The sequence below is a fragment of the Pangasianodon hypophthalmus genome, chromosome 19 (genome assembly GCF_027358585.1).
Source record: "Pangasianodon hypophthalmus isolate fPanHyp1 chromosome 19, fPanHyp1.pri, whole genome shotgun sequence".
Taxonomy (NCBI): Eukaryota; Metazoa; Chordata; class Actinopteri; order Siluriformes; family Pangasiidae; genus Pangasianodon; species Pangasianodon hypophthalmus.
Genome location: NC_069728.1, coordinates 17,250,339 through 17,272,922, shown reverse-complemented (window position 1 = coordinate 17,272,922; position 22,584 = coordinate 17,250,339). Strand labels below are relative to the sequence as shown.

Sequence of the window (22,584 nt, the reverse complement as noted above, 5' to 3'; positions counted from 1 at the left end):
GACACCTTAAGGAACCTTTGTTTTGCTAAAATTGTTCACTGTAGTCATCATAACATACACTCTTAGAAAAAAGTTCAATCTAGCTTTCCAAACTAGAACCCTTTCAGGAAGCTAAGAACCCTTAACTATACAAAGAACCAGTTGAAGAACCCTTTAAGTGTCTAGATTTGACCTTTTTCAAAGTGTGTATATTATGAAGACAACAGGGTGCACTGTTAGATTAAAAAAAAAAAAAAGGTTTCCTTAATGGTTCTGCTTAAAGGTTCTTAAGGGTTGATTAAGACTCCTTAAGTGGTTCCATGTGGAACCTTGTCTAAAATGGAGGCCGTCTGTTGTAGAGTTATACATACTGTATACTCATAGGAGAAGAGTTCATCAAGGGTTCTTTAGATGTTTCTTTGCATAGTTAAACCACTCTAACGTAGAGTTCTTCATATATTCAGAGAAAAGGCGTTCTTCAGTTGGTTGATTGTAAAAAAAATCTTCTCCAAGAAAATCCTACTTTTATAACAGATTTCTGTATAAGAAGGATGTTTTGTTAGAGGAAAAAAATAAGTAGTTTCTCCAGGCATTTGAATGTGTGTAAGTTTCGGTTTTCCTGCAAGGTCTTTTCTTGCATCATGGAAAACGTCATGGAAACTTTTAAAGGCTATTTAAAGAGTTCTTTCACTGAAAATGTAGGATCATGCTGATCGTCGTGTAGAAAACAAAAACATGCATCTCAGATCCTTTAACCCTTGTGTTCCATTTTTACTTAAAATAGAATGAAACTTAAAATGTCTTTCGATGAGAAACTTTATGTGCTTGGCTCCTTTTCTTCTGAACATAAAAAATAATAAACTCACTTTCTGGTGTTTATATTTACAGTATTTTATAATTATACAGGTCTGAAATATCAATTAACACTAACTGTTTAACAAATAAGTGAATTCACTGCATGTTACGTTTCCTCCATGTCTTATTCACAATTATACCTGATCACACACACCTGATAGCAGCATCACCCCAGCATGAGAAGTGGGTTTATGTGTCTTTATTGAACATAGATGTATTTAAGGTTAGTCATTTCAAATGTCTCAGCTGCTCTAAAGTGACCCATGAACAGTACAATCTTTGCCTAGTAGTGAACAGAACTGACGGTTGACTGTCTCTCACTGTCGTTACCGGTGAGAGGTGTATTGTTATGTATTCACACATACTGGTGCAATTCAGAAAACAAGCCACTCTTTCATCAAGAACACGTTCCTCTCATATTACTCACGTTATGTTTAGTGATTCCCAGCACTTCACTAAAGACCTGTTGAACTGGAAACATGATGATCTAGGACACAATGGAAAGCAAGAGAGAGATCGGGAGAAAGGGAGAGAGAGAGCAGGAGAGAGAGAGGGAGGAGAGGGACGAGAAGTGACTGAGGTTTGAGTGTAATGGAGCAGATTACGAAAGGACTTTACTAACATTTCAGAGTTCAGATCTGTTTGCTAGAGATAAAGAGATCATTATTGACTTTTGGGTGCCATGATGTCTGTTCCAGCTCTCCTCATGCTTCTGGTCTGGTTCTTGGGCCAAACATCTGGAGCCGATGTGGATCCAACACTGCCTTTCTCTGAGTATCTAGACTCAAACACAAATGTTCTTCTCAGGTGGGGTTTTGATGTGGTAAGGGACACCATCACGTTTGAGGTGACGGTGAACACCACAGGCTGGGTCGGCTTTGGGTTCAGTCCCAATGGAGGAATGGCTGGATCGGATATCGTCATCGGAGGAGTCGGCCCTGGTGGGATATATTTTACGGTAAACCTTTTTTTAAATTCGGGTTATTTTAGTGTAAACAAAGAAAGAAAGAAAGAAAATCCAGTCATTTAAAAGATCCTCTAGTTAAAGTACATTCAGTTTCTTTACTTAATTCTTTACTGAAGTTAACCCTTTCATGCATAGTGTTAAGTGTAAGTGTTAAGGTTGTTTTTGGGAAAATATTAGATGTAAATCACCTCCAAATCACTCGAGACCATTGCTGTAATTTATCATAAATCATTATCTATTTCATTACTTTAAGTAAATCATAGTAATGATAGTATGATAGTAAAAATAATGTAAAATAAGATTCTAATGTTAAAGTGAACCAAAGAATGAAATCTAACCAACAACAGCTACAACCAAATATCACCCAAATCTTAGCTAGCATGATAACGACTACAGTTGACTACAAATTAGCCGGAATCCTAATAGTTATCTGTAACAATACAAATTGTCTAAATAATCTTTAACACCAAGAGTTCATGCCTTTTTGGCGTTTTTCCCTCCTTTTTGGTTTCAGACACTGTGTTTGCATCTTTCTTATCCATTCCAGTATAGAAAATACGATCACATGCTTGAAGCTATCTGATGCAAAAATGTCTCTTAAGAAGGAAATGATTTCTAAAAATCAGTACAAATCAGTACAAATCTGTTTTTTGAAGTTGTCAGAAGAAGACTGTGTATTATATATTAAGCCACAGCACTGCTGAATGCTCTACTCTGATTGGTCAGACATTTTGATTACTTTTTACAACAGCAGCTCTGACAGTAGTTCCGGCTGTTAGGCTAATCACAGGTTTCTATTAATGCACTTGTTCTAACACTTTATCGATTCTATAGTAACAGTTCATTCACAGGGTCTCGTATGTTGGAAGTTCTACATAAACGGTTTAAAAATGGGTGTAATTGTTGACGTGGTGAAGTTTTCTCTAAGGAGATATTCATTTAGTATTTTTGGAAGGAGTCTCTAGTGTCAGCGTTGTGTAACGTTCAGAGGTGAAATTGTTCTATTAAGTTTTCCCACAGCCCATAATTTTGAAGTGAGGAAAAATCAATAAACAAATAAAAAGTATAAAAGTGAAAAAAAAAAAAAAAAATTTAAAAAAAAGATCGCATAAGTATCACAAAAGCAGAACATTACAAGGGGGTGAATACTTTTGCTCTTTACGCACAACAATGTCAGTTTCATGTGTTTGACTCAATTCTTTAAAATGTGACTTGCTTTAAATTTTACAGTGGATTTTTTAAATATATATATATATATATGTATATATTTTACGACAGAGTAACCTGTATTCATAAATAGGAAAATTCAAGCTCTGTTTGTTGAAAGATCTGTGTTTCATTTAGGACAGAAACGCGGCCGGGAACTTTATGCCAGCTCTGGACCAGAAGCAGGACTATAAAGTCCTCTCTCTGACCGAAGCGAATGGACAAACCGTGATGAAGTTCCAGCGATCCATCAAGGCCTGTGATGAAAACGACTTTTCCATCACTGTGAGTAAATGACAGGAAATCACCTTTCTGTCACGTTCACTTTAATGGCTGAGTTTCTGTTGGAAGAAAGGACACCTAATATCCTGCAGGTTTCATCTTCTTCTCATGATTTACAGAATTTGCCAGGTCTTCAGGGGCCTAGAGTAGCCAAGTATCTCTCTATTCTACAATGCTTTAGCTTTCTTTCTCCTCCCTGTACTTTATGAGCATTTTTAATTGGTAGTTTGAGTTCATTTTGAAATAAATATTTTAGATTTAGTCTATGTTTATGTTCTTCAGCACTCAGAAGCCACTTTGTCTTGAAAGGTTGAGTCAGTGATTTTGTTGGAAAACATCTAAAGCTAATCCTCCTTCCAGATGTGGCAGAAAACTAGCATGAAAAGAACAGTTTTAAGTTTTCAAGATATTACAGTATGGTTTTCTGCAGCTGGGAAAAAAAAATAACTTGTCTTTCTTCTATTATCTCCTCAGGAAATGCCAGTGAAGCTGATCTACGCTTACGGTAACACCGATGACATCGGCTATCACAAAACCCTGCGAGGCACGAAGGAAGTGAACCTTCTGAGCTACATGCCCCGAACCAGCATCCCTGACAGCAAATACTTTGACCTGACCATGACCAACGTACGGCTGAGTTATTCTTATGTCTCATTATTCATATTGTAGATGGATAAGCTGTGAGGAAAATGTTGTGAAAACAATCCACTATGGCCATTTCTACCACTGACAATAAATGTTAGACATCACTTCAATTTTCAAATTTATTTGTATAATGCTTTTAAAATAGTCACAAAGAAGGTTTACAGAAATCCAGATGTCGATTTATACTTAGATCCCAGTATGAGAAAATGCTGTGAAAGTGCCCTCTAAGGTGCCCCTAAGGTAGAAATGTGTGTCCTCTAGGGTCTTCTTACAGTTGAGAAAGGGTGATGAAGTGCCCTCTAGTGTGCCTGAAGCGTAGATAAAATTTGGCAGACGCCCTTATCCAGAGCGACTTACAATAGTGCTTTCAAGTCTATCAAAAATACATTCTGATATTGGCTCGCTAGGTCACAAACTAGGAATACCATCAGTCCAAAACTCTGTTGGTGAGATGCTTTTTTTTTTTTTTTTTTTTTGGTGAAAGTGCTAATTTAAGTATTTTATGAAGAGGTAAGTCTTTAGACGTCGTTTGAAGACTGCCAGTGACTCAGCTGTTCGGACATCTAGGTGTGCCTTCTAGGGTGTGATAACGTGCCTTCTAGGGTCTTCTTACAGTTGAGACAGTGTAATGAAGTGCCCTCTAGGGTATTCTTACAGTGGACAAAATGTGAAATGCCCTCTAGGGTGCCTCTATTGTAGATAAAATGTGATAACTTGCCTTCTAGGGTTTTCTTACAGTGGAGAAAATGGGATGAAGTGACCTCTAGTGTGCCTGAAGCGTAGATAAAATGTGATAACATGCCCTCTAGGGTATTCTTACAGTGGAGAAAATGCAATGAAGTGCCCTCTAGGGTGATCCTAAAATAGATAAAATGTGATAACATGCCCTCTAGGGTATTCTTACAGCAGAGGAAATGTGAGCGCCACCACGCTCCCTCCGATCCTCTAGCACTGCTCGACTGGTCCCTCCATCTCTCAGGGTACAAGGAAGGCATGCATCGAGACTCTTCTCTGTTCTGGCACCAAGGTGGTGGAATGAACTTCCCCTAGATGTCCGAACAGCTGAGTCACTGGCAGTCTTCAAACGACGGCTAAAGACTTACCTCTTCATAAAATACTTAAATTAGCACTTTCACAAAAACAAAAAAAAACAAAAAAAACAAACAAACAAAAAAAAACCCTCCCCAACAGAGTTTTGGACTGATGGTATTCCTAGTTTGTGACCTAGCGAGCCAATATCAGAATGTATTTTTGATAGACTTCAAAGCACTATTGTAAGTCGCTCTGGATAAGGGCGTCTGCCAAATGCCATAAATGTAAATGTAAATGTGATGAAGTGCCCTCTAGGGTGCCCCTAAAGAAGATATAATGTGATAATGTGCCCTCTAGGGTATTCTTACTGTAGAGAAAATGCAATGGAGTGCCCTCTAGGGTGATCCTAAAGAAGATATAATGTGATAACATGCCCTCTAGGGTATTCTTACAACGGAGGAAATGAGATGAAGTGCCCTCTAGGGTGATCCTAAAGTAGATAAAATGTGATAACGTGATAACATAGGGTCCCCTTCTGGTGGAGAAAAGAAGCTGCAGTGCCCTAAAGGCTTCCTATGGTGCCTCTATAGTAGAAAAAATATGAGTTAATGTCCTCCAGATGCCCCTGTTTTTTTCCTCTACTGTGTGTAAGAGCTGATCTTTTTTTTGTCCCTGCCCCCATGTCTCCTCCTGGATTGCTGCTAATATAATCCAATCTATAATCCAATTGTTACAGGCTCACAAATTTAAAGATAATATTTCTTACTGGCCTGCAAAAATTTAAAAATGCAGTTTATTATTTTTAAAGGTGATCTGAAAACCAGCTCCACCTGCTCTGTTGAAACTAGGTATGCCTTGTGAATAATGTTAAGACAAGGACGTAGCTGAGTTAGTTGTATTCTGGCTGGGGGTGGAGCTTATTTCAGGGATGGAAAAAGTGTTAAAAGATGTCTAAGAAAAACTAGCCAGACCAACTACATGCTAATATTTTAAGTCGCAGTTGTTCTAAAGCTGGGCTTACACTGTATGATGAGTCTTACTCTCGCTCACACTGTACGAATGTCTCACAGTGTAGCGGCTCATCAGAGTCAAATGCCAAATGAGACACTAATTATCTAATCTAAAAAAAAAAATGTTGACAGCTAGGCAGAGCTCGGCTCTAGGGATGCTTGTAATTTTATAGGTGAGAAGGTTGAAGAAAAGTAGACGCTGGGGGAAACATGATTAATAGAGTTTGTATTTTTTTTAAAGAGCTGGACAGTTCTGGACAGTGTTGCAAACTTTGAATCAAAACAACCTACAGCACGTGAATATCATTACATAATAATAACACCACACTGCTTATAAATACAAGCCTCAGGCATAACCATGGTGGAACACATATATCCAAGTACCCTTCACTGCAGAAACAAAGGTCCAGCTGAACACAGAGTCAAACCAAAAGTCCTGGGGGTGGAGTCAGATCTAATCCAGTTAAACGTAGAGTCGAACCAAAGGTCCAGAGGGTGGAGTCGGATCTGAACCAGCTAAATGCAGAGTCAAACCAAAAGTCGGATCTGATCCAGCTAAACGTAGAGTCGAACCAAAGGTCCAGGGGGTGGAGTCAGATCTAATCCAGCTAAATGTAGAGTCGAACCAAAAGTCCAGAGGGTGGAGTCGGATCTGATCCAGCTAAACACAGAGTGGAACAAAAAGTCCAGGGCATGGAGTCGGATCTGATCCAGCTAAATGCAGAGTCGAACCAATTTCCTGGAGGTGGAGTCGGATCTGATCCAGCTAAACGTAGAGTCAAACCAAAGGTCCAGGGGGTGGAGTCGGATCTGATCCAGCTAAACACAGAGTCAAACCAAAAGTCCTGGGGGTGGAGTCGGATCTGATCCAGCTAAACACAGAGTCGAACCAAAAGTCCAGAGGGTGGAGTCGGATCTGAACCAGCTAAATGCAGAGTCAAACCAAAAGTCGGATCTGATCCACCTAAACATAGAGTTGAACCAAAGGTCCAGGGGGTGGAGTCAGATCTGATCCAGCTAAACGTAGAGTTGAACCAAAGGTCCAGGGGGTGGAGTCGGATCTGATCCAGCTAAACACAGAGTGGAACAAAAAGTCCAGGGCATGGAGTCGGATCTGATCCAGCTAAATGCAGAGTCGAACCAATTTCCTGGAGGTGGAGTCGGATCTGATCCAGCTAAACACAGAGTCAAACCAAAAGTCCTGGAGTGGAGTCGGATCTGATCCAGCTAAACACAGAGTCAAACCAAATGTCCTGGAGTGGAGTCGGATCTGAACCAGCTAAACACAGAGTCAAACCAAAAGTCCAGAGGGATTAGGGTTGTGGTTAGGGGCTATGTTTATAGGAGGATTTGGGTCATGTCCAGCTTCGCCCCCCGGACTTTTGGTTCTGCAGTGAGGACTACCCTCAGATTGTAAGATTCACACTTGGTCAGTTTATTATTAAACTTGTTCTCATTAAATCTGTTTATTAAATAGATTCTTTTTTTTTTTTTTTAATTTCTTTGCAGTTTACGATACCTGCCCTAACCACTTACTACCACTGCAAGATTATGAGCCTTCCAGCATTTGACACGAAACACCACATCTACCGTGTAAGTAGCAGTGTTTATTCATGTGCCGTAGCTTCTTGCTAATTAGACTGACCTTGCAGTTCTGATTTATTCGAATAAGTAGTGCCAATGGAGTTTTATATTACATAAAGCTAAAGGTATCTCAGACATTTTCACTATGTTGCTGCCAACAGATAGAACCAGTGATCCAGAACAAGGACATTGTGCATCACTTGTTGCTGTACCGCTGTCCACCATCAGTGACCAAGCCCTCTGAGGAGCGATGCTACAGCAGAGAGAAAGAAACAGACTGCTTCACGGTCGTCGCTGTTTGGGGTGTTGGAGGAGGAGTGAGTGATGCCTGTCTTTCAGAGTCGGGTTCTGTTTCATAGGTCATTCGAGTTATTCCCTGAATGAGGTGTCATTTGTGTCCTACTGGTATTACATTTACAAACATGCATGTAAAGTAAAGGTAAAAAGAGTTTAAACCAGAAAAAGTGTCAGAAAAAGCTTGATCCATAACCAATAAGTGATTATGATATTTAATGCAATCTTTTAAATACTTTAAACAGAGTTGCTGCAGAGCTTTTAAAATCAAATTTGATGCTTATTAAGATGTGGCCAAATGAAAATTAATAACATGTTGAAACCAGGCCTGCGAAAACCCTTCACATTCAAATTTGTGAGATTTTCTACCTTAAATACAGGAGTCCCAAAAGTCTCCATACATTTTTAGCAAAATGTCTTCCAAAATTTTTCATACTTAGTTTATGTTATAAATTTTTTTTCATATAGCGTTTAAGAATGCCTTTGATAAAAGAAGAACGTATTGAAATCATTCTCATGGCTGGATCGGGAAGCTGTCGCAAGGCTGTGATGGACTTTAACAGGAAACATGGCGAGCACATCACACACGACACTGTCACCAAACTTATTAACAAATTCGAAAAGACTGGAAGTGTTTCACGAACATCCACTGATGAAGCCACAACCGACGTGGTGCTTGCAAACATAATCCTGTGTATGGAGACTTTTGGGATACACTGTAGTTCTTCTACATCACATATACACTATATTACCAAAAGTATTCGGTCACCTGCCTTGACTCACATATGAACTTAAGTGCCATCCCATTCCTAACCCATAGGGTTCAATATGATGTCGGTCGGAAGGCTGTCCACAAGGTTGAGGAGTGTGTTTATAGGAATTTTTGACCATTCTTCCAAAAGCGCATTGGTGAGGTCACACACTGATGTTGGTCGAGAAGGCCTGGCTCTCAGTCTCCGCTCTAATTCATCCCAAAGGTGTTCTATCGGGTTCAGGTCAGGACTCTGTGCAGGCCAGTCAAGTTCATCCACACCAGACTCTGTCATCCATGTCTTTATGGACCTTGCTTTGTGCACTGGTGCACAGTCATGTTGGAAGAGGAAGGGGCCCGCTCCAAACTGTTCCCACAAGGTTGGGAGCATGGAATTGTCCAAAATGTTTTGGTATCCTGAAGCATTCAAAGTTCCTTTCACTGGAACTAAGGGGCCAAGCCCAACTCCTGAAAAACAACCCCACACCATAATTCCTCCTCCACCAAATTTCACACTCGGCACAATGCAGTCCGAAATGTACCGTTCTCCTGGCAACCTCCAAACCCAGACTCGTCCATCAGATTGCCAGATGGAAAAGCGTGATTCATCACTCCAGAGAACGCGTCTCCACTGCTCTAGAGTCCAGTGGCGGCGTGCTTTACACCACTGCATCCGACGCTTTGCATTGCACTTGGTGATGTGTGGCTTGGATGCAGCTGCTCGGCCATGGAAACCCATTCCATGAAGCTCTCTGCGTACTGTACTTGGGCTAATCTGAAGGTCACATGAAGTTTGGAGCTCTGTAGCAGTTGACTGTGAAGAAAGTCGACGACCTCTTTGCACTATGCGCTTCAGCATCCGCTGACCCCTCTCCGTCAGTTTTCGTGGCCTACCACTTCGTGGCTGAGTTGCTGTTGTTCCCAAACTCTTCCGTTTTGTTATGATAAAGCTGACAGTTGACTGTGGAATATTTGGAGCGAGGAAATTTCACGACTGGATTTGTTGCACGGGTGGCATCCTATGACAGTTCCACGCTGGAATTCACTGAGCTCCTGTGAGCGGCCCATTCTTTCACAAATGTTTGTAAAAACAGTCTGCATGCCTAAGTGCTTGATTTTATACACCTGTGGCCAGGCCAAGTGATTAGGACACCTGATTCTGATCATTTGGATGGGTGACCGAATACTTTTGGTAATATAGTGTATCAACAAGAAGTAAAGTTCTTTGGTGGACTGAAATGCTAGAATTTTACTTCTTGTTAATATATATGATATAGAAGAACTACAGCGTGTCCCAAAAGAGGGAGAAAATTGCATTTAATGCTTAGTCTGCCTGAAATTTAAAAAAAAATGTTTGTATGTCCAAAATTTTTAACATTCAGGTCAAAATAAGTAATGTTGAAGATAAAAATATCATTTCATGAAGAAGAAAATATCATTTCTGAACATAAAAAAATTTACACAGTTTAGGATTTTTGCTTGAGGTAGAAAAAGGTAAGAATAAAATAAAATAAAATGAAATAAAATAAAATAAAATAAAATAAAATAAAATAATCAGCTTCTCAAAAACAACAATAGTTTAAAAAAAATCTACTTTTTAAAAATGATCAGTGGAGTCTGGCACAAAAACATTTCCTACTTGAATTCTTTTGTTATTTCTTTTGTTATTTGAAGAAAGTTAATAAAGATAGCGAGATAAAGAAGATTATGTTAATTTGCAGTAATACTCAAGTGATTTGGAGGTGATTTACATCTTATATTTTCCTAAAATATAAAAAAGAGCCCTAAATTGACTGTCCCTAAATGTGGACACTATGCATGATGAGGTTAAAGATATCATTCCCGTTTCACTGAAAGACACCCCGCCTACCTCTACACTTATTACGGAAAAATAACATTAGTAACAAAGTCTAAAGGATCATAAGTTTACAGTAGGATCTGCTGATTATCAGCATCATCCACATCAGTCTCTGTCTCATCACCTGAGGTAAACATCAGTCTCTTCACTCCACTGATCTCTGTTCACGCTAACATCAGTGTGGAAATAATCTCTGATTCATCCACTCACTTCGGTTCTGTTAGCTAAATGTCTTTTATTAATATAATATTTTATACATATGTTAAAACAAGCTGTTGTTTGTACAGAGTGTGTAAGTGCTCTTCTCTGTTTTGGTGATGATGTGATGGAGTATGCGCATTGTGGACATTCTGACAGCCAGAATCTGATTACAAATTCAATTGATTCCGCTTCACTACTTTCAAACTCTCCAAAACCTGAATATATTGTGAATAAATCACACTTAGATAGTGAGGCTTTAGACATTTTTAGACAAACTGACTGCATTCGTGCTCCATTTGTTAAAATGACTCTTTTACCAGTGTGATGCACAAGGTTAGAAAATAAAGTAAAAACAAAACAAAACAAATATATATATATATATATATATATATATATATATATATATATATATATATATATTTGTTATTTTCCAGAATTTGCTTCTAGAGTCTTTCTGGACCACCTCATGTGTTTCTTTTATTCACGATGTGCATGAAAATCATGACGAATGCATTTAGCACACTGCTTAACATGCTCCTTAAATTTATCTAGCTTGACTGCCAGCATAAAGCTTGTGCTTCTCAGATTTCATGTAAGAATCGAGTGCTTTAATCCCCATTGTGCCTAACTGGAATGTCGTGACAGATTTTGCATTTAATATCAAAATAATTGCTTTTTGGTGCCAATTAGTTCAGTTTTTTCCTTGAATTTGCACTTCCTCATTTTCTTCTCATCTCTGCTTCCAACAAGTGGGGAAATAGAAATGTAGAAAATGTCACTGCATATCCAAAAACAATTTCTTACATCGTGACCTCAGAATTTAATACTAATAGTTAAAAGCAACATATTTAAGACATTTTATTACCTTAAAATTCAAACTTCTGTTTTAAGACTTTTTAAGGATCCGTGGCAAGCATGTCAATAATCATCAGTTATTCATCAATCATCATTAAAGTGTGAATCCATTCAACATCTCATGCTTGGAACATCATTTTCCATGACTCATCCATTATAGCTTATGTACAAATGTACACTTTAGATAATTCACTCAAACGTGTGAAACATTTGAAATATTTGGAATAGTCACATCTGAATTTCCTGGAGATCATGGGAAGAAGAAAATGAAGTTCTCTCATTTGTTTTCTTCATTTTCAATGATATTGTGATATTGACTTACAAGTACAACCCTGTGACCCGAATTATAGATTCGACATCAGAAAATCAGTAAATGATTAGAAAGTCCTTAAAGTCCTCATGGATGCTAGTTAATCACATTTTGTGTTTATGTATGCTAAAATTTCAACCCTGTTACTCGTTCAACAGCAAATGCATCATTAAATTCATGTTTTTTAGAATAAATTTTGAAAAATTATTTTAAAAAAATAATAGTTTTCCTGTTAAAAGGGCTAAATAGCACCATATTCATAGAATCCTCCATTCTGAGCATGTTTCTGACTCTGAGACAGGGCCAGATCCTCTGCTCGCCACTAGAGACCGGTGGAGTTATTTTAACTTTTTTTTTTTTTTTTTAACATCTTCAGGCTTTTGAATTTCCTGAAGTGGCTGGACTTCCTGTGGGTGGAGATGGAAATGGGACCCTCTACAGGCTTGAAGTGCACTACAACAACCAGTACAAGACTGCAGGTACCAATATACACAGATAGATAGACCTAGCCAGCTAACACACTGATAGTGCACACTTATTGTTGTTTTGATGCATGTGTGCAGCTTTGGATTAGAAATGTCTGTAAGAGGAAGCAGCTGTCTTCCTGCCGATGCTGTCACACAAGTCAGAGGTGTTATAAGGTATCTCCAGGGGTATGTGTAGGAACTCCTGGGTCCTGCTGTGAGCTATGAGGTTTTTTTTAGTCATTTTATAATGTTTTAGTAATGATTCTGAAAAACTTTATGATTAAGGGTTGAGTGCAATAGCAATAAAAAAACAGTAAAGCAATAGGAAACTGTAAAAGGTGGAAACTGATACTTTGAGGCCTTACGCCACATTCTCGGTTTATAGCCACACCCCCAAGTACAGCTTAGGGCTGTGATTGGACAGTGATTGCATTTCAGTGCAGCATGACTGCAACACACTGATGACAGTGAAATGAAATGCAACAGAGAATTACGTTCACTTCTGACACAAGCTCAGCATTTTATTTTTAAAAAATATCCTTAAAAAATCTCCTGCTGATTGTTTTTGGTTAAAGACGTCCAGTGATGTGAAAGCAATGCAGTGAAGCCTTTGCTTTTCAGTTTGGCATGTTTTCTGCATGTCACTAATGAAATGCAAGACTATGTGTATTTTCTCTTATTTCAGTGCTGAGATTGCTTTTCTGGAATCTTCTCTGTACAATACACCCTTACAATGAATTTATGTTTCAGACACATGCATAACTAACAGATCTGCGTCTTAAACTAAACCAAGCAAGTTTGTGGGACATCAGTGAGGAGCTGGATGTAGATTCACGCAGATATTTACACAGAAGATTTTAACTGAGACAGATATCCTTTACTAATTTAAATTACTAAGTAAATTGTGTGAATTCGATATTTTTGCCGAACTAACAGTATAAAGCTTTTAACTATAATAAAGCCCTCTCTACCCAAGCAAGAATTTAAGTGCATATTACATGACTAGCCTAGTGGAGTGCAAAATTTTCAGTGCAAAAATTTGTACCCCCCATGATTTCTGGGTGAAAAAATAAACAAAGGAAGCTCTATTTTACCTAGAATGCTGAATTTACCTGAACAACAGTGAAACTTACTATAACAAAAAGGAAAATTATAAGGAAAATTTTTCCCTCTTGGTCTCAAGAATTGATATGAAGAAAGTGGTGTATGACATGCGAGTTAAAATCGATACTTCAGGAAGAATGGAAGAGTGAATATTACAACTGAAAGGATCCAAAAGCTGTTTGACAAAATTAAAATAAAAAAACTCAACTATTAATTAACTAATAATACTATTACCTGTGAATATCTTAGCATGAGAGATAACACCGATTTGCTACCCAGTATCAGTATCGGGCTGATACCAGCAAAAAACCGTGGATCAGCTATCGGAGAAAATATATCAGATATTGGATCCTGTAACAAATGGCAAAGACTGGATTTGGAAAAGAAATGTATTTTTGGAAATGAAAATGTTTACACACTGTATAAAGAGACTTTTTCTTTTGTTAGGAAAGATTTTCTTATATTTATTCTTTATATTTCATTATATTTATTATATTTATAATGTAGGTGATTTTTGTGTGAAAGAACTGTAAAGTGCTTCAGTAAAAAAAAAAAAAAGCGTAGTAGTTTTTAAAGAAAACAATAAAGCATGGGTATTGATATCGGCTGATATCACGGTTTCAGTATTGGTATCAGAATAGAAAAAGAAGTATCGTGCCATCAGGATGGGTTAAATGCAGAGCACAAATTCTGAGTATGGGTCACCAAACTTGGCTACACGACACTTCACTTCACTTCACTTCATTATTTAAAAAGAATAACACATGCAACAATTTTACATTACATTGTTAGAAAATGTCTGTTACTGTGATGAGGTTTTTTTGTATCTTACAGTGATACAAACTTTTGCTCTTGTGTGTACTCAGATCCTTTCAGATCTCCTTTTGCTGTGTGTGTGTGTGTGTGTAGGCCTTGTTGATAACTCAGGCTTGCGTTTTTACTACACGGCTCAGCTGCGGCAGTTCGATGCTGCTGTACTGCAGACGGGACTCCTGGTGACAATCGGGTTCGAATATGCAATCCCACCTAATGCTACAGCCTTCCTCACATACGGCCTGTGTGACACCAGCTACCTTCCCCAGGTACAAAATCTGCTTCATCTTTTTTTTTTTTATTTATCTAACATCACTCTCAGCCACAGAGTGATCTACTCAGATCACTAATAACAAGCATTAATTTGCGTGTGCAAGCTAAGTAATTACGTGCAGCTCGGAAAATTGTTTGAATGATGTCATGCAAAGTAGGAAGAGTGAACAATATATTTGTTTTAGTGTTTTCGTATTAGGTAAGTAAGTAAGGAATACAACAATTCAGATGTGTGCTGTTTGCCTTCGATTACCTTTTTAATGAGAAAAAAACAGTGTCATACTGTTTTTTTATCCATTTATAGTTACATTTAATGTTGTGGAACATCCATGAAACAAATTAGTTCCTGTTATCACTTACAGCAGCTATAAACAGTGGTATAAGGCCAAATTAAACAATACAGCACCACAATCTCATGCCTTACTTTTTTAAAATCACTAGAAAATGGAGGTTGAGGATGTTCTGTGGCTAAACATGTTCTTCTTTGTTCTTCAGGTCCTCTCTCAGTCACCAAAGGACTTACAGGTTTTCGCAGTTATCCTGCACACACACCTGGCAGGAAGGAAGGTGCGAGTCGGCCACTTCAGGTAAGAAAAAAAACACTCTGTAGCTGTAACAGAGAAATTTACAAGATTGTGTTTATAAGTAACTATTTATAACTAATTCATAACGAATTTGTGTTAAAATCACAGGCCTGTTTTACATTTAATTAAAAGCTGAGTAACACATTTTAAAGATGTGGCACTCCTGGAACTTTTTTAACACCACTGTGTCCATCATGTAAAACGCATATAAATCTGAAACTCTTGATCAGAAGCTAAAATTGAAACACCTCTGAGACCAGCTGAGGCAGAAAACAAGCTTTACTGACTGAATTGTCAAAATAAAAAAAAGATGTGGAAACATGAGAACGTTTGCATGTAGAGTTACCTGAAACTGGTCCATATGAATAGAAAGAATAGAAATTTTAAGAAAAGAAAGGACAGAGAGTTTGTACTTTTTCCACTAACAAAGGAAAGCCTACAGGCAGGTGGTGATTACTGTGTTCGTGTCTTTTTGTGTTCTTTAAGGGATGGAGAGCAGATCGATTTCTTAGCGCTGAATGAACACTATGATTTTGAATTCCAGCAGGTGACACACCTGGGAAAAACCAAAACAGTTAAGCTGGTAGGTGTCGAATTATTTACATTTCTCAGAAATCCAATAGGAGGAAATGTCTGAAACTTGTCCTGTATGTTCAGATGCATGCAACATTCCAAATAATGACAAAAATCTAAATAAAACTTTATTTCTCTCTCATTTATTTCCCTCTCACAGGGTGACCAGCTCTTGGTGGAATGCACGTATAACACAAACAATCGAACAGAACTCACTTGGGTTGGTCTATTCTAATTTAGTAACAGTGAACAGTGATCTCAGGTTAAACCATTCAACACAATCTATGTAGAATAATACATTGGTTAAGGAAAGAATAAAACACTTGGGGGCATGCTGTTATAGGAAAATAATGTGGCATGAGACAAAGCGGAAGTACTGCTACCAGCTGGAAGTTTATTATTTTCCAATAACCGCACACTGCAAAGTGTTTTATTCCTCATAAATCACACCAACATGCTGATGATTATCATTTGTAATTTATCAATGAACAACACACTTTATCCATTTATAGTTACATTCAGTGTTGTAGAATATCCATGGAACTTAGTTCCTGTTATCACTTTTGTTATAGCAGCTATAAACAGTTGTTCCATCACCAGACTGTCATTTTATCTCTTGAAGTTAATAAGATTAAAAAAAAAACCCGCAACTTTTACAACTGTTGCAAAGTGCTGACACTGGAGACTCCTTTCAGAACTTTTTTTTATTAGTAACTCTTTATGTTGTATATGTTTTTTAATAGTAGCTTTTATGTAGTGCATCTGTGGTACGGGTCCCTGTGTAAGCTGTTACTATAGAAACAATACTGTATTAGAACAAGTGTAGTAATATAAACTTTGTAGCTACACTACGGGCAGATGTGCTGTTATAGAAAATTAATCAACACCTTCTGACCAATCAGATTCGAGAAATAACCAGTGCTGTGGTGTAATTCTTTATTCTGCATTCTGTTAACAGGGGGGTCTGGAAACTCATAATGAGATGTGCCTGGCTTTTCTCTACTACTACCCCGCTCTAGACCTCAGCACCTGTAGCAGCCTCCCCCACAAGAAGACGCTCATGACCGAGATGGGAGCCGCTAATGCCACGTAACACAGCTAATTACTCTGACTGTGTCTCCCTGCTCGTGATTTTCAGCTTCAGCGGTTTATCTGAAACTGCTTTGCTTTCTTCACTGTACAGAGACTGGATGAACATGATGAAGACAAAGGTGTGGGATAACAACTCAGTCCTGGAGTATCAGCAAACGCTGAAGAGGATTCAACAGTACATACTTGTTGGAAGCTTAGAGGTGAGTTACATGAACCAATCTGCTTTTGGTCCACTCGGAGGCCATCTTGGCAAGATTTACTACTTTTCAGTCATACAAGATCTGTAAAATGAGGAGAGACCAGAGACCAGAAACCAGAAACGGATTGACAAGATGACGTTTCAAACACATGAGCCAGAGTTTGCATTCAAATTTCCACTTAGTTTTCCCCAAGAATCTCAATGTCAAGATGCAGCAAACTTGATAGTAACCATTTCTGGATTGCATGTTGTTTGTGTGAACCTTTGTTAATTTGTAATTGTTAATTGCTTTCCCATTCTCCAAAATAACAAGGTTAAAGAGGAAGTATAGAGCATTTATAGATCAGTTTTTGAAGTATAGTTTATGGACTCATTTTTTCCCTTTTTTTTTCTATTTTCTACACAATTTGGTCATTTCCCACCCACCAGCCAGCTCTTCCCAACCATGGAGAGTGTGGATTAGTGAAGTTAGCCACCACATCTTTTCAAACTACTACTCATGCTGTGTCACAGGCCAACTCAACACACTCAGAGGAAAGAGCTATCTGCCCTCTTCCTCATACATGTGCTCGCCAATGCCCAAAACTGGGTAGTATCTCTGTGATTGACAGGAAATACAGTATGCCCCTCCCACCCAGAGCACAGCCAGTTTTGCTCCCTAGACTCCCGGCCACGGATGCCTGGAGCCTCGTCAGGATACGAACTCATGATCTTCTGACAATACAGTGAACGCTTTTCTGTTGCATGATCAATAGCTGGTATATAATTGGTTAAACCTTATCCTAATCCTAACTTTACCCCTATATGATTGGCTGATGCATCGAGTGACTGATAGTTTCTCTGTGTACTTGTCACTCTCACTGGTTTTCCAGGCTGTAGTTTTACATGCTTGCAAATAAGACGAAAAAAAAAGATTTTTAGGTTGCAAAACACACTATTTCCGCAGGTGTCAGGGTAAGAATCTGATGAGCCTGGCCTTTTCTGCTAATCTCTTAACCAACAAGGTGATTGGTTCTTGTGACTGAAGGATAATACAGCGGCCATACTGAGTGTTACTTGCTGCTCATTGATATTTTAAGCAGTGGCCCGTCTTCACTCATACTGTTTCTGATTCAGATAACACACAGGTTCCCGGTCCTGATCCTGGAGAACTCTGCACATGAGTATTTAGGAGTTTTAATGTGTTGTAGTTATTTGTGTATCTAAAAGAAAGTGTCACTAAATGCATAGTAAAATCCAGGTTTTCTTTTTAATTGTAGTTTCCATTTCAGTATATTATCTTATTTCAGTTTACAGTTTTAGGTTTTCTTAATGACTCTTTAAAAAAATGTTCATCTAACACCCTTATGGGCTCTTTGTCAATCTGTAAGGTGAAAGCTTTAAGTAGAACTACTAAAGAAAGCTAAAATGTTTTGAGAAATGTTTTGTTTGCGAGAGCGTATAATAACTCCTGGAAAATCTTGTTTATCTCCCAGAACATCGTGCTCAACACGGGGAAGATTCCTGAGCTGAAGCTGTCTCCGTCCAGCAGCTGTTTACGAAGCAGAGCTGAGATCCAGAGCCCTGGTACAGTGATCCTGCTGCTCGGACTGATGCTCTCACTGATCCTCTTGTAGTATCTTCACCTGCCAAACAACAGTCAGACTTCGGCTGTAGAAAATAAACTGATGTAACTGTAATGAATGATTAAAAGTCACTTCATGTGATTTTTCAGTCAGATTGCACTTAGGCTTAAAGTAAAACGATTCACAGTTGTGCAATTGATCAGAGGATATTCCCTGGTTTAAATCAATGTCGATTTTTGTTCCGAATGATACACGAACCTGCTAGTGATTTACTCTAGCTTTTAACTCTAACACAGAGTCTAAACTGTGCTGCTGCAACTTTACTGTGTCTAACATTTCGACTGCCAGTTCAAACAAAATTTTTTGTTTGAATTTTTCTGACTTTTTTTTTAGAAAGTAGATTGTGGTCTAATTAAATGATCTACATTTTACATCATCTGTATATTTGTAGAAATTTGACTGTGAAAAATTTTGATTTTGTGTCTGGGATGTTAGTTTTTTATTTGTAGTTGCCAATTGGACAAGCTGCTTCAACAACACAAGAAAGAAAATAAACCCTGAAAACAAAAGTTTGTGTATTGAATCTTAATGCACTTCACAGGGATGTGATACAGTACTGGAATCTTTTACAGTCTCACCCTGTTAGTTAAATAACACTGCAACATCCAGGCCTGTAAAATATCAAGAAACTTCCACAGACTTGTGTCTGTTTTCTAATCAGTAATAAATTCATTAACGACATACCCGTGTCAGAGAAGAGAAACCAAATTCTATTTCTGAACAACTTGCTCTATACTTCCTGTGAACATGTCTTCATCTACAAAGCAGCGTTAGAAACCCAGCTGAAGCTCTGTCACTTGCGGAAACTCTCACACCTGCTTGCAGTTCCACAGCAGAAATCATCACTTTCACTTCTGCTTTACTTTCTAAGAAATGCTTTTACAAAAAGAAATGTTGTCAAAATCTGTGATGCATAAAAATGGGGTTTCAAAGTGTCGAAACAAATGAAAGATTTCATCGTCTAAATTCATGGTAATAACATTACTACTACTACTACTACTACTACTACTTTAATGTAACTATAAATGGATAAAAAGTAACCATTGACAAATTGCTGTGGTGTATAAGAGGAACAGAACACTTCAGGCGTGTGAGGAAGGGAAGCAACTTCGGGGCGGTAACAGTAACTCCGCTTCACATCAAGCTGCATCTCATCACCCTGGCACTGATTATTTTCCTACAATAGCATGTCTCAGAGTGTCTTCTTCCTTACATACCAGCTTCACGCTAGCTCGCTAGTCACCTAACATCATCTAACTGTTACTGTAAAGCCAATGTGCATGCAATCTGAACTATAAAATAACTATATATTGTTAATTAACATTAAGGCTATCGGTCTGATTGGATGGAAAGAGTCGCACAAGAAAAAAAACAAAACTTATTCAATCACAGATCCATGCACTGACAACGTACACGCTTGTAACACGTCATTTACAGCTAAAGATATTTTCCTCTACATTTAAAATGATTTATTTATACAGTGTATTTATCTTTTTTGTGGGCTTGATGGCAGATTTACATTTTTTTCTCGCACACATTTGCATTTTTGTTTTACATGTATGCAAAATCTGAAACACAACTACACATTTCTGTGCATTTGTCAAAATTACATTATAAATGCAAAATAGTTGCCATCTTTTTTGACTCCACAGAGAAGTGATGAAGGTGAAACACCACAGCTCCCTCTGGTGGTCACATTGTGATTCTTCACCTCCTCTGGCAGCTTTAATGAAAAAAATAAAAAAATAAAAAAAGCCCCTGCTCCTTATTCTACAGAGTCCCATTACCCTAGCATCATAGGGTTTATATAAATAAATAAATAAAATAAATATATATATATTTTATATATATATATATATATATATATATATATATATATATATATATATATATATGAATATAATGCTGTAGAGCAAAAGATGCTTCAAAAATAATGAAATTAAATGTTTGTACATTAAAATAAATACTATAAAGAGCAGTAAACAGTAATAAATGAAACAAAGTCAATATTTGGTGTGACGATCCTTTGCTATAATAAAAAATAAACAGTATTCTCAGGTACAATTTTTGTTTTATAAGGAAATGAGCTGGAAGTGTTACTGAGCATCTTGCAGAAGCAGCCACAGTTCTTCTGGAGACTTTGACTGTCGACTCGCTTCTTATTTCTGCAGCGAAACCCAGCAGCCTTCATTATGTTTTTATCTGAAAAGTGTCTCTTATGGAATCTGCTGCTTTCTTTACTGACATACAAACATTTTTCTGTAACATTTTAATTTTAAAATGTTTTTGTGCTGAATCAATAATGTAGAATCATAAAATAAACATCTATAACAAAGTTTGTACTAAAAAAAATAGGGTGCCTAAGACTTTTGCACAGTACTGTATATATATGTTTATATGTCTATATGTTTATATATACATATATATGATGTATATGGCTAAAGGAGAAACGAATCTAAATAATTCTACTCATAATTAGTGTATTGAGAGAAAAGGACATATTATAATAGTAACTTCATAATGCTAGGGTGTGATATTTATTCTAAAAATAAATTTAATACAAGTCTTCAAACTTTTAAGTGCTTTCTGATGTCTCGAACAGGATGAAATTTTTCAGACGTATGAACATAATCTCTGTTCCATACTGTATATTATATCTTATCAGTTTGTTTACAAAAGTGTGAGCTCTACTTCTTAAACATCTCTACCTCTTAAACACCTCTACCCCTTAAACACCTCTACCTCTTAAACACCTCTACCTCTTAAACACCTCTACCTCTTAAACGCCTCTACCTCTTAAACATCTCTACCTCTTAAACACCTCTACCTCTTAAACATCTCTACCTCTTAAACACCTCTACCTCTTAAACACCTCTACCGCTTAAACGTCTCTACCGCTTAAACGTCTCTACCTCTTAAACACCTCTACCTCTTAAACATCTCTACCTCTTAAACGCCTCTACCTCTTAAACATCTCTACCTCTTAAACACCTCTACCTCTTAAACATCTCTACCTCTTAAACATCTCTACCTCTTAAACACCTCTACCTCTTAAACATCTCTACCTCTTAAACATCTCTACCTCTTAAACACCTCTACCTCTTAAACGCCTCTACCTCTTAAACGCCTCTACCTCTTAAACATCTCTACCTCTTAAACACCTCTACCTCTTAAACATCTCTACCTCTTAAACACCTCTACCTCTTAAACATCTCTACCTCTTAAACGCCTCTACCTCTTAAACACCTCTACCTCTTAAACAACTCTACCTCTTAAACACCTCTACCTCTTAAACGTCTCTACCTCTTAAACGCCTCTACCTCTTAAACGCCTCTACCTCTTAAACACCTCTACCTCTTAAACGTCTCTACCTCTTAAACGTCTCTACCTCTTAAACACCTCTACCTCTTAAACGCCTCTACCTCTTAAACACCTCTACCTCTTAAACATCTCTACCTCTTAAACGTCTCTACCGCTTAAACGTCTCTACCTCTTCAACGTCTCTACCTCTTAAACGTCTCTACCTCTTAAACGTCTCTACCGCTTAAACGTCTCTACCGCTTAAACGTCTCTACCTCTTAAACGTCTCTACCTCTTAAACGTCTCTACCTCTTAAACGTCTCTAACTCTTAAACACCTCTACCTCTTAAACGTCTCTACCTCTTAAACACCTCTACCGCTTAAACGTCTCTACCGCTTAAACGTCTCTACCTCTTAAACGTCTCTACCTCTTAAACGTCTCTAACTCTTAAACACCTCTACCTCTTAAACGTCTCTACCTCTTAAACGTCTCTACCTCTTAAACATCTCTACCTCTTAAATGTCTCTACCTCTTAAACGTCTCTACCACTTAAACATCTCTACCTCTTAAACATCTCTACCACTTAAACATCTCTACCTCTTAAACATCTCTACCTCTTAAACGTCTCTACCTCTTAAACGTCTCTACCACTTAAACAAGCGACAGAGTTAAAGAAAGATCCTGTAAATGAATTCATCAGTTTTATTCAGCTGAATTATATCTA

At 37.8% G+C, this 22,584-nt stretch overlaps 2 protein-coding genes across 5 annotated transcripts in view; one reads left to right on the top strand and one right to left on the bottom strand.

Annotated features, from left to right (window-relative positions):
* Positions 1-1,453, bottom strand: part of snx9b (sorting nexin 9b) — a 46,333-nt gene extending 44,880 nt beyond the window's left edge. The window contains exon 1 of one of the 4 annotated variants that reach the window (XM_053242020.1): positions 1,262-1,453. In XM_053242020.1, coding sequence (XP_053097995.1) covers positions 1,262-1,315 — 54 coding nt within the window. In that variant the 5' untranslated portion in view covers positions 1,316-1,453. The remainder of the gene's footprint in view (positions 1-1,261) is intronic. The other 3 variants (XM_053242023.1, XM_053242021.1, XM_053242024.1) reach the window with 3 other exon arrangements.
* moxd1l (monooxygenase, DBH-like 1, like) lies at positions 1,377-19,240 on the top strand. Its single transcript, XM_053242025.1, has 13 exons — positions 1,377-1,792; positions 3,146-3,292; positions 3,764-3,916; positions 7,486-7,569; positions 7,722-7,877; positions 12,206-12,308; positions 14,310-14,482; positions 14,982-15,073; positions 15,557-15,653; positions 15,804-15,863; positions 16,602-16,732; positions 16,827-16,935; positions 18,410-19,240. Exons 1-13 carry the CDS (start codon positions 1,517-1,519, stop codon positions 18,548-18,550), a joined length of 1,722 nt encoding a protein of 573 aa, XP_053098000.1. The 5' UTR covers positions 1,377-1,516; the 3' UTR covers positions 18,551-19,240.
* Positions 19,241-22,584: the final 3,344 nt, after the last annotated feature.

Bases quoted from the DNA above. Each gene is read 5' to 3' on its own strand.
- moxd1l (XM_053242025.1), top strand. From the start codon at position 1,517: ATGATGTCTGTTCCAGCTCTCCTCATGCTTCTGGTCTGGTTCTTGGGC. The intron at 1,793-3,145 runs GTAAACCTTTTT...TGTTTCATTTAG, and splicing joins CTGGTGGGATATATTTTACG to GACAGAAACGCGGCCGGGAA. The intron at 16,733-16,826 runs GTAACACAGCTA...TTCACTGTACAG, and splicing joins ATGGGAGCCGCTAATGCCAC to AGACTGGATGAACATGATGA.